The sequence below is a fragment of the Tachysurus fulvidraco genome, chromosome 9, assembly GCF_022655615.1.
Source record: "Tachysurus fulvidraco isolate hzauxx_2018 chromosome 9, HZAU_PFXX_2.0, whole genome shotgun sequence".
Lineage (NCBI taxonomy): Eukaryota > Metazoa > Chordata > Actinopteri > Siluriformes > Bagridae > Tachysurus > Tachysurus fulvidraco.
This window is the reverse complement of record NC_062526.1, coordinates 16724954-16736842: the sequence shown is the minus strand read 5'-3', so window position 1 is coordinate 16736842 and position 11889 is coordinate 16724954. Positions and strand designations below refer to the sequence as shown.

Genomic DNA, 11889 nt, shown 5'->3' with positions numbered 1-11889 from the left:
ATTAAACAGTACAGGAGAAAATGAACAGCCAAAAAATAAATAAATTCTCCGACACTGAAAATAAAAAAAACAGTGAATAATCTTTAATTCAATATAGATTTCACTACATTGTACAACTCAGATTTGTAGATATGCCACAACTTTATGGTGCATTCAAACTTTAAAAATGCATTTACCTTTTGTGGTTTATGTAATAGTGTTTGTACTTGAGCTGCTTTTTGTGGACGATTCATCTAAACACAGATGTATGATTTTGGCTTCAATCAACATTCCTCATTTCCTCTAACCAATTTACTGGACTGTACTGGAATGGAAATCTTAGCTCAGCTCTCATTGTGACATGGTATTACCCAGGTAAGCTTTTAAACTTTGTCATCTGATTCTCTAAGAGATCGTAGTAGATTCTGGACTTGCTGAAGTTTTGCCTGTAGGGTAACAGATTCTCCACGTGCAGCACATCGCTCTGGCCTGTCCATATGGTCAGTGTGTATCTGAAAGAGAGAGACAGACAATGTTACATCTTGGGTGTGGGAAAATGTTCCATCTTGCTTATAATAAATTATTTTCTCAAAGCCAGTGGACTGTGTATTGGGATCAGCAGCATCAAAACATTGTTTTGTACTAAGGCAACCACTTTAGATTTAATTATCTTAATTTCAAACCCTAGTCCATGTGCATCCTTAGTTGACTGAAGAAGAAATAACCACATCATGACCTGCCTCAAGATGTTCTTAATACAGTAACAAATTAACCAAATTCTGAGCAAGATTATTATACATCTGCCAAACAATTAAAGTTTATTTGGTTATTTAAATATTATAAAATTATTTGGTTCTCTCAATATTTTGACAGAACATTAATTGTATGGGACACCTACTGCAGTTTCTGAATACATTAGTCTGCATTTTTGTTCTGATAAGTCTGTTCAAAAGATGCCAACACATCCAGAAGTGCCAATATGAAAAGACTCTGATAAACACATCAGTGGGTTCCACTTGCTAATAGAGTATTTTTTTTGCAGATGTAATGAAGGACAGCATTAATTTGCACAGTCAGTTTTAGAGCAAAACCCAAGGAGAGAAATCAGACCTCTGAAGTGCACCAGACCTAGAAAGGGGAGATAAGTCTCCCCCTGTATGAGATACTCTTCCCCACTTCTCCACCGCACCTTTCAGCTCAGTGGCAGGCTTCTATCCTGGTGACAAACAAGTATATCTAGGGGCCATGCACCAAATTACAACCAATTGTGTGGCAAAGGCATTCTGATTAACTGTTTTTGTTACACAACACGAATCCAATCAAGCAGGCAATCTATAGTTCAGTGCTAACAGGTACTTAAGAAGCAACCATGCTGCAGCAGAGCCTTAATTGTCCTTGGTATGCTGAATACTGATTTGCTGCTGAGACTGACACACTGAAATGAAAAGTCCCACCTGTCTGACTGCTGCAAGAGCCACTGAAACTGAACAAAGGACTGGGGTAAAAGAGCAGCTCGCACTGGAAATGTCACAGGCTGCGTCAGGTTCTTACACACCGCCTCCATTTGCTGAACCATCTCCCAGCTGTAACCTTAGAATATAGGATACAAAAAAAAAAGTCATGGTGAAGTGCAACATCGGTTATTATTAAATACAAAGTCAGTGAAGAACTCATTTGGCCTCATTAAGATTAGTCCTTTAATTATGGCATTAATCAGAAAACACCATAGAAGGTTAAATGGGTCAACATCCAAGGAATATTAAAAAAGTCCGTCCAATAGATATAAAAACACTGTTTTCAGCAGAACTGTAAATTTGTACACTAAAACAATTTAAATTAATAACTTTTCCAGAAAAACTGCCACTCAGAACAAAGAGGCATGTTTTACCTGGGTTGTCTGTATTGGGAGACCACCCTGTGGTCCAGCCCAAAGAAAGCACATCACCCTCTGCTTTCATAGCCACTGTTTGTAAAAAGGCCTGGGCATCTAAAGGTGTGGCTGTACCTCCAGGCCCTGGAAGAATGTCTGCATTAATCCACACAGGTCCCTTTAGCTGATCTCGAACCTTGTCCAGAAGTGTCATTGACTCCCCCACTGCTTCTAGGCTACAGAGAACAAAGAAACTGAGATGGATGGAACTGGATTTCTTTGCCACACGATTTATACGTCTTTGTCCAGACACAAGTATTCATGCTTACATGTAAAGTAAGCATGTCCTCTAGGAGGCACTGAAAGTGTTTCTGAAGTGTTTTAACTCCTTGGGTTGCACAGTATGAGTGGCTTTTCTATCAAAGCATGAAACTATTGTTGAAATCTATGGTTTTAATAAAATCACTGAATTAAATTGTAAACATCGTTATTTTCAGTGTCGCGCTGTGGTTTATGCAGAAAGTAAGGCATTAAATATGACTATATCAATACAAGCTGGATGCGATGAGGGAGAATGTTATTTTTTATACTGTGTTGTTTTGTGTTTTAATGTTCGTTTTACTTTGAACAGAGTTACTTGAATAAAAACTACTTGATTAAATCTGCAGAGGTAATGTCTCAACATCTCACCAAACCAGACTTAGTTTTCATGTTTGCTCATGAGAGGACTGTATGTTAGAATCTGTCTGTCTTTGTGACACATTTCCTCAAGAGCATCACAAGACAAATACACATATATTCATTAATGCAGATGTAAAAATTGTAGACAAGTAAATTATGAAGCAGCTAAGATCGAATTCTGGCAAGAAATAAGTAATGCAGCATACAGCTTAGAATTGTATTCCTGTGTGAAATGACACCTGAGACATACAATATTTGCAACCAACTTTATTGATATTAGAATTCTCCAACCTTTTAAAGTCCAGTTTGATCCCTTTTTCTGAGTTCACCACCATTGCCAGCCAGTCTCGCAGTGTGATGTCACTGTCATTATCCGGAGGATGTGCCATTATGGGTTCCTTTGGGTCACGACCCCGGAGAAGTATATCGGCTTCAATCATTTGTGAGCTATCTTAAATGTAAATGATAAAGAAAGAGCATGCTTCAGGACCTAATCCAACAATGTCCTTCACAGCATTTCACTTATGCAGTTGCTTGCAGTGGTTTGTTTCTTCTAATCCACATCATTTACATTTTCCATGTACCGAAATCATATCTAGTCAGGAATAAACAAATTCAAAGGATCGGTAGTTCATGAGCAAACATACGTTAAATCAAGAATGGGATCGATGTTTGATGACTTTTGAGAACATTTGAAACATTATTAAGAAAAGTGCCTAGCTGCATATCTAAAGGATTTTTGAGCAGATATTAGCGATTGTCCTGCCCTCACTATGGCTCTCCAGCTTACATCACAGCTGCTGGTTATGGAGCATTAACGGAGAAGGTTCACGAGACTCACAGCAGCGTGTTAAGCTTAACTAATTTGCGCTTGCACAAGTCTATGTTCCAAGCAATCAATCACTGATCACCATTACACATTGTTTCTTAAATGTCTTAATCGTTTCTTTTTTTGTTCTTCATGCAAATTACCATGATTGATGGAAAGTAGCTCATGACCTTACTTGCAGATTTCTAGTGACTTTTTGAATGTCTTTGTAACTAGATTTGATGACGATTTAGGCCTCTTTAATAACTTTGTTTTAAAACAAAGATTCCAGCAACAATCTAGATGTTCCTTATCCACACTAGCAACTTGGAATTAAAATATTTTCTCAATACTTTAATAGTTGAGATGCTTGTGAATAAGTTAACTATTATTAAGTATTTTGATATTCTGTCCTTCTTCACGTTCACGTTTTATATGCAACTGATGACTGACGTCATCTTGAGCATGTATTAGCTACTTTCCCCTGAAAAGAATTGCAATATTTCTGGCTAGTGAGGTTGTTGACCGGATTATACAGTTATTTACAAAATAAAATAGTGATAATAAAACGAATGAAAAACTTGTTTTTGTGTGTTTATAATGTACATTGTGACCTTGGAGTGCTTCAGTGATCTTGTCCTTGCTGTTGGCTGCATGATACCACTGGACATCTGCAGCATTGTGGTCCTTTAAAACGCCCTTGTTGAGGAAGTAGTCCAGAGTTTGGTCAGTCATAGATCCTGCAGCTGCTGAACAGGTTGGTGTTGTGTTGTTTATGACACATTTCAGCATGCGAAGGGAAAAAAGCATTGATTAGTAGCAATGCAATGTCTACTGCCTCAGAAGCTTTGTAGTGCAAAAATTAATTTCACAACAAAACAGTTTCGGAAAATAAGCGATAGTTAGTTTAATAACTAACCTGTGGAACTTGACGACGTCTCTTCAGAACCCCTAAAGGAGATGGTCCATGTCACAATTACAACGGTGACCAAGGCTAACACACAATAGCGGCTCAAACAGAGTTTGTTTAACCTCATTAGTAAAACATCGAACTAAACGTAAACAAAACATTTCATTCACAATTCCGCACGGACAGAATTAAGCGCGCGCACTTCCGGTGTGCTGCAACGTAGACAGAGATGTAGAGTAATTGTAAAAGCTTTGAGTTTTAGCCATTAGCCTTTATCGTTTGAATTGATTTTAAAACTCAAATCGCATATTTTAAAAAGTTTATTTTGTTTCAGATTACATAAAGTAATTGATCAGACACACAAACATCTTTTAATTCTTTGAAAATAATAGGTTCTACAGACATTAGCGGAATTAAAACAGTAACTGTTACTAGGCTTAAGGATTATTTACATTTTTTCCCTGAGTACTTTTTACTCAGTTAAATAACTATCTATACTCTAAGAATAACATTTAGACTTTTACATCTAAATCTCAAAAGGACTTTTAATTTCTCGTCTACCAACTGAATAAACTCTATACATCCAAAGAGAGGGCACATTTTTATTGCATCATCTGTTAAAACATTTACATTCTACTTTTTAAAAATTTTACCACTATAAAAAGTATCAACTTTTCCAATACATTTTGAGATACTTCCACTTTCATTTAGCAAGATTTCTACTTTCAGATAACATTTCTATATTTTTCCACACCCTTGTTACCAGAGTATCTGACCCAAAAAATAATAATAATCATTCAAATGGCTCAAAGTATGTTAAGATCTGATTAGAGCTAGAGAGCAGAATCAAAATAAATATGAAAAATGTGCTCGACAAAATGGCTAAAACAAACAATGCCTCAAACAATACTAGTCATTTATATCCTAATAACTAAAATATCATTTTGTGGCTTGACATTCCAGCATTCAGAAAGTTCATTCCATTTTTCATAGAAAATATACTTAATCCTTGGAGAAACTCTCCAAATACTGCAAACTTGGGGATTTTTGATCAAATTTTGTAAGTGAAAGTCTTGAGATCTCTTTTCCTCCTCCTGTTTACCCCTCTTCCTCCTTTTGTGCACCTGCCACGATAGTCTTCTCTTCATGCTCATCCATGAGCACTGGTCGTTTTTCACATGAACTTGACAGATGATCAGTTTTAGAGTCCACTGTGCCTCTGGATCGATCCAACTTAAATTCAGCCCCATTGTGTGGCGTGTCCAGGTCTTTGAGCTGTGCCTGAACACGTTTCTCCAGGTCCTCATATCTCTGCGCTAACATGTAGCTGACCTTCCTCTGATGGGCCAAGGCCTCCTCTTTATCACTCAGCTGAAACGCACAATAAACATTGCTCTTGTGTTTAATCTAACATGTTTCATGTTTGGGTTTGTTCATAGAAATGAGTTCTCTCTCGATGCTAATTAATTTTTTCTTTTTATCTACACTCACACATGAACAGCAAGCTTGTGTCTGTAAATGTTCCAGAAAATAATGCAGATTAAAAGAAATTTTAGGGTGTGTTCCATGTTATGGATGGAATACACACCAGATCGAGCAGCAGCTGGAGGTTTTTTTTGGGGTTGCTCAGGACTTTTCCGTCTCTGAGTGACGGCAGAAATCTCTTCATCGCCTGAGTCACGCCAGCCGAACCTTGCGTCCCTGTGAGTAAAAGTAGTATGACTGTGATGTCTGAAGGTCACTGAAAGTATAGTTATAAAGTATTAAATAAGGAGTAAAGTGCAGTTATAATAAAATAATCAGTAACAGGTATGATGAAGCAGAGTTACCATCTGAAAGTTGAATATTTTCCTATAATAACATGTTCTGAAGAGTTTTGTACTACTGATTACAAATTTCTATTTATTTAAAAATGCCACATTACACTTTTATCCATTCATGAATTATCTACAGTGCTGTGGAACGTCCATTATACAACGTAGTTACTCTTTTCACGTGATACAGCAGCTATAAATATTAGTTCAGTCTCTTTCTTTCTCGCTTCTGAGAAACCACAACATATAAAACTCTTCTTTCCTGAAGATGTTAGAAAACTAAAAGTCACAGCTTTACCTCTGACTGTTACCAAGGTCTGACACTGGAGACACCTTCCATAAATGATACAGTACATAAACATCTTACAGAAAACTTCACCATAGCGTCACCAAGACTTACAGCTACTGTCAGAGCTGCGGATATATTACAGTAAACAACAGCTTACACAACACAATATCAATTTTTAAAAACATGGTGGTGAGAAATTCTTTGGTACAGGTGTGTGTGTGTGTGTGTGTGGTGCTTAGTTACTGCACCTCTCTCTCGTGTGCGTGTATCACTTTCTGCCAGCTGCAACACTTTCTCGCTTCCTCTCCTCAGTTGCTGCTCGAAAGCAATGCGGAACGCGTCCACCATCACGTACGCTTCATCCTTTCTCCTCCTCTGCAGCTCCAGCTACACAAACACACATTAATATGTGTAGAAAAGCATTGAAAAAACCTAGACTCACTTACACACCTCTTGTTTTAGCTGAAGGACTTGTTTGCGGCTTGCAGCTGCACTCTTCGCACAGGAACACGGCTCTCCGGCACCGGAGCTGCATTTACACGCCCCATACACAGCCAGCTGAGAAACACACAATACACCTTTAGCACTTACATCACTTTCTCTCCATCTCTCTACCTGTCTAAGCATCCATCAGTCCACAAGTGCAAGAATAAGAAACCCAAATAAAAGAATGGATAGACAAATCAGCAGGAAAATGTGAGAGAACTAGCGATGGAGGACAGACAACCATCTAACAAATCAACCTGCATCCATCTTACACAATCCATCAATCCATGAAGTCTATAAATCCATCTATTCATTCAGCCATCCTTCCATCCATTTCACTGTAAATTATTTTAACTACCCATTCTTCACTCTAGCTATGAGTGAAGCTAGATTAATTAATTTTTCTATCTCTTTCCACAAATTCATCACATATCCTTGACATTTTTCTATTAATGTTTATATCATCCATCCATCCATCCTGCAATTCAAACCTCTGTTAATCCACCATATTATATCTTTGAAATTCGGCCATTGTTCCATCAATAATTATTTAAAATGATTTTTTACCCATCCTCTAATTATCACCCATTTTCTTTTTGCCTATTCAACAAACTTTGAATCTATCTACAATTATAAACATAGTGGCCATTATGACCCTTCTAGGTTTTTACGATTTTTAACGGCATCCATAATTCTAGATATCCATCTACATCCATCTATCCTTCCATCCACTAGGTTGCTATAAAACCAACCAACCATCCAACAAGGTTCCAATCTATCTTAATCCAAATCTTAAAATCAATCCATCCATCCATTCATTTAAACATCCAGCTATCCATCAAAGGCCGAGCTATGGTTCCACTCATCACCCTGTACTTGGTACCTCCAGTGCAGTTCCCTCTCTACTTTGGCTGCAAGGCGGTTGGGTCTTCTGGAAGTCTCTTCTCTCCTGAGCACTCAGTAAGCCCAGGAGCTCCAGACACTGCTGACTCAATGCTAGAACATACACAAACACAATCACACACATACACAAACACATGCACACACACACACACACACACACACACACACACACACACAGCAACAATGAGCAATAAACTCGATTATAATCAGATCCTTTGCAGCAATGTCATCTTTCTCTACACTTACACATGTTCTCGTTGTGCAGCTCCTGGAACTGTTCTAGTTTCTCATCAAGATCTTTTCTCAAGGCCTCGTTCTCTGCACACACCCTGTTATACACTTAAATTTTAATTAAAAAATCCATGTGTTGTGAAAGCAAAAATATACTTTACCACAAAGCCAACTCGTGGTTTACAATTTTATTCTCATGATGTGTAAAATCCTACCTGTTATATTTCAGCTCCCACGCCTGCTCTAAGTTCTTAAACTGAACCTGGTTGAAGGTGATCTCCCACTGCAATGCGTTCACCTCCTGTTCATGAAGAGTTGAGGGAATATCACCTATTAGTTATGCTCTTCCAGCACCGCAGCAAAAACAAAAGTCTCCCACTCCGTACACACTCCTCCCTCTGTGCAAAGGAAGTGATACACATTTTCCAGTCCAGCAAAAGTTAACAAACGTGTGTCACCTTCTCCAAAGCTTTGGTTCGCTCTTCACTCTTCTGTAGCAGGATCTTGGTGTGACTTGTTGCTTTATCTAATATGGCCTTTTGGGTAAAACAAAACAAAAAATATGGCTCAAAAACTATATAATGTATCTAATATTATATAGTCACAACACACTAGATGATGAAGAGAGTATCCGTGTGTTAATTACTTGTCCTTGAAGGATTCTCAGAGCTTCATGTTTGCCTTCAAGATGTCGATGTGTCACTTCCAGTTCTGTCTTCAACAGCTCCACTTCCTATAAGGCAGAGAAAATGACAATGAAGTGTGTAACATGATATCACATGCTGTAAAAACTCTTGCTTTTTTTTCCCCACACGAGACACTTTGTAGGGTTTTTCTTAATGTTCTCAGTTCTCTATTACACTTTCATTGTTTTTCTTTAAAGCCTTTGCATCCTGGTTTCCTTGTATTTCCTTATTTGGACTTATCCCGGCTAGTTGTTTGCACAGCTAACTTTATTCTCGGATTTATTACCATGTAAGTTGAGCATTATAGGTAATATCCCCTGGCCCCTGAGACTGCTCTGCCATGCTGGCCATTCCTCAAATTTGCTGTTTAGGACAAAGCAAATAATTGAACTAAACTGCATGTTCAATTCAAATCGGTGCCCTGTGAATGATTTCCCCTATCACTTATTTACATTCACACCTGAACACACACAGTCAGTACTCAGCAGGTTGTGTGTCCATGTCCAAAAATATGCCAGCTAATAACAGACATAGAACAGCTCGTGAGAGCTCAGCCATTAAGCTTGTCTTCTATTAACTAGAAGCTTCCCAGATGCGAGCCACTCAACTGCTTAGCTCGGTGATTGGAGTAGATTCTGCTTCACTTTGGCCAAAGATAATCTTGAATGAATAAAATGTAAATGTAGATTCAGATCTAAGCACTTTGGCGCTAAAGGCAACGTGAGATCATAAACACTTGCAGTGTGAACGTGTCGTTGTACCTCTGTGACTTCCTGCAGTCTCCTCTGCAATGATTCACTGGACTCACCGGCATTGATCTCTGTCAGAAAATAAGAATTAAGTAATAATTATAATTTGTTTATTAATACTGTCGAAAAGTTATAGCTTCAGAATTGTTTTGCTGAAGGCTTCGGTGCTTTGACAAAGCTGTGAGAAACACCACTTGCTCACAAAGGACCTTTTGTTATGGCTCAACCACACCAAAGTCAACAAGATCTTATAGCCTAGAACAGGACACAGACAGGAAGTGACAGCGTCCCTCTGGCTCTCATTTTAGATGCTGGTTTATGACCAAGTAATGAGACAGAGGACATTATCGTGATCAAACGTTTACATTTAGGGCAACAGATTCAGGACGGCTCCAAAGAATGGAGTAAGAAGCCTTTGTTTGAGATTCCTCAGTTCTGTGTCAGTTGTATCGTAGGACAAACATACAGCAAATATAAACAGGTTAAAGCACTTGTGTTCTCAATTCAGTTCTATAAATCTTCATAGAGATTTTATGCCATTACCAATGCCATTATGGCTGTTTTCAGGTGATTTAGACTGACCTGGCTCTCTGATCCTCCACTGAGAGATCCGCTCTGCCTCCAGCTCCTTTCTAAAAGCGCTATACATTGCACTGCATGATGTCCAGGAGAAAGAGTCATAATTTCTCTCACTGCCATATTTAGAGGGTTTCATGTTGGGTGGCAGATCCACAAAGTCCCATGACTGACGGTTCCCACCTATAGACCGGCTGCCATCCCCTAGATCTCCATCAGCCATGTCGTCTTCTGCGGACTGATCCGTGGTACTCACTTCTTCTCTGTTTGTGTGCATCATTTCCAGCTCGACCTGGAGTCAATGCCCTAAAGTACAAGTTCAATCAATTTTCTAAAATCCCATATTTTTGTTTTCATTTTTACAACGTGCCTGTAATCCAAAAACACCTGTACCATTCCTCTCTGCAGTTTCCTGCTAATTCCACAACACAATGTTCTTTAATACAATAACAGGAGTAATATTCACATTCCATGTTCATGGTTATATATTACTTTATAACGCACCTGTGACTGTTTACTGTTTTCTCATGAATAAAAAGTTCTCTCATGCTTTGAAGTGCAAGTGATATTGAACTCCACCAGGAACCGATGCTGGTGTGGCCAGAACATTAACTAACAAGCTAATGGATTAAAAATGAATAAGGAAAAGGAACTAACTTTGTGGAATATTTTGTTTTCATAGCAAACTATAAATGGATTTTAAATATATGGGATATTCTTTAATAAATGTAAAATATTGTTATTGTTGGAAAATAGCTGTGGTTCAAGAGGACTAACTCAGATCACTTGTGGAAGTGCTGTGGAAAAACAAATGAGAAGCTTTTCAGTGGTAGTCGACTCTCTCACACCTTGCTGTTGTTGATTCTGTATTTAAAGTAGTAGAACATTTTGTACATTAATAATTCATAATAATTCATAAAACAGTATTATTATTATTAAACTAATAATTCAAAAAATAGTTTTATTATTAATAAAAAAACGATTCTTTATTGGACTTTTAGCTTCCTAAAAAGGTTCTCTTTGTACTATTTTTAAAGGAATTTTTTTCTTGTTTTTGTTTTCCATCATAGTTTTCATTTATTAACACAAACATTACTTCTAACCAATAATAATAATAATAACGCAGTTTGTGTCGAAATTCTGGGAAACTTTGGTGTTTCAGGTGAAGTGTGTGGAGTTGAATGGCGACTGAGCTGCTACTTTAAGAAAAGTACGCAGAGGTCGATGCCAAAACAAACATCTCTCTATGATCATGAGTAAAAGTTCAGCTAGTAATTTGGCCCGAAAATTCGCGTTAGATTCGGAAACATCGGAAGAAAGCGCTGAACTCACCTGTAGCCCGAACGAACACCTGTCCGAAAAGCAGAGAAAAATAAACGATGGCGGAAATAATAAAGCATCTAACGTTGGCATAAGGTTTATTCAGTGAAGACTACAGGGAGTAAACATCCACACAGGTGTGTCACACACTTCCAGCCCGAGGTTTAACACCAGGCTGCGACTAAAGCGGATCTAATGGAGCTGCAAGTGTTTTTTTTATTCTTCCTGCATCCGTGAAATGCTTTAAAGGCGGATTACAACAGTTTCTGAAAGGATACAACATCTACACAATTCATAATGTATTAACACTATTCTGGTGCTTTTTTGTTTGTTTCTTAAGTAAAATGCTGCGCAAAAATACATTCCATCAAAAAACTTGAGCGGTAAAAAAAAAAAAGTTATATCTGTCATGTGTCTTTTTCGAACGAGTCGACTCTTCGAGTCGGATCTTTTTGTCAACTTTTAAAAATTGCAAAATAAGTCTTTGTAAATTGGCTAATCTTAAAACACATGGTCCCCGGCGATCAATTTAACAATATTGCGACCAAAGAAAGCCAACAATGTTTTGGCAGTATCAGGGATTTTTT

The 11889-nt window shown here is 37.9% G+C and overlaps 2 protein-coding genes across 3 annotated transcripts; both read right to left on the bottom strand.

Annotated features, from left to right (window-relative positions):
• Positions 1 to 61: 61 nt before the first annotated feature.
• fam151b (family with sequence similarity 151 member B) lies at positions 62 to 4454 on the bottom strand. Of its 2 annotated transcripts, none has more exons than XM_027141776.2 (6): positions 4258 to 4454; positions 3953 to 4084; positions 2822 to 2981; positions 1868 to 2085; positions 1434 to 1569; positions 62 to 491 (listed from the first exon to the last, which is right to left on the bottom strand). In XM_027141776.2, exons 1-6 carry the CDS (start codon positions 4373 to 4375, stop codon positions 347 to 349), a joined length of 909 nt encoding a protein of 302 aa, XP_026997577.1. In that variant the 5' UTR covers positions 4376 to 4454; the 3' UTR covers positions 62 to 346. The 2 variants fall into 2 exon arrangements, with proteins under 2 accessions (XP_026997577.1, XP_026997572.1); XM_027141771.2 differs by having other exon boundaries at positions 3953 to 4087; positions 4258 to 4453.
• Positions 4455 to 4550: 96 nt separating this feature from the next.
• ccdc125 (coiled-coil domain containing 125) lies at positions 4551 to 11788 on the bottom strand. The gene is made up of 12 exons (XM_027141765.2): positions 11315 to 11788; positions 9989 to 10288; positions 9419 to 9477; positions 8618 to 8704; positions 8430 to 8507; positions 8187 to 8272; positions 7987 to 8069; positions 7721 to 7833; positions 6802 to 6909; positions 6600 to 6738; positions 5837 to 5949; positions 4551 to 5619 (listed from the first exon to the last, which is right to left on the bottom strand). The coding sequence occupies exons 2-12, from the start codon at positions 10260 to 10262 to the stop codon at positions 5347 to 5349; spliced, it is 1413 nt and encodes a 470-aa protein (XP_026997566.2). The 5' UTR covers positions 10263 to 10288; positions 11315 to 11788; the 3' UTR covers positions 4551 to 5346.
• Between the last annotated feature and the right edge of the window lie 101 nt (positions 11789 to 11889).

Coding starts and splice junctions, on each gene's coding strand:
- fam151b (XM_027141771.2), bottom strand. CDS start 4,375: ATGAGGTTAAACAAACTCTGTTTGAGCCGCTATTGTGTGTTAGCCTTG. Junction 2,982..3,952: donor GATCACTGAAGCACTCCAAG/GTCACAATGTAC, acceptor TTTACATTTAAG/ATAGCTCACAAATGATTGAA. Junction 492..1,433: donor CTCTTGCAGCAGTCAGACAG/GTGGGACTTTTC, acceptor TCTCTCTTTCAG/ATACACACTGACCATATGGA.
- ccdc125 (XM_027141765.2), bottom strand. CDS start 10,262: ATGATGCACACAAACAGAGAAGAAGTGAGTACCACGGATCAGTCCGCA. Junction 6,910..7,720: donor GAGAGGGAACTGCACTGGAG/GTACCAAGTACA, acceptor TGTGTTTCTCAG/CTGGCTGTGTATGGGGCGTG. Junction 6,739..6,801: donor TCCTTCAGCTAAAACAAGAG/GTGTGTAAGTGA, acceptor GTGTTTGTGTAG/CTGGAGCTGCAGAGGAGGAG.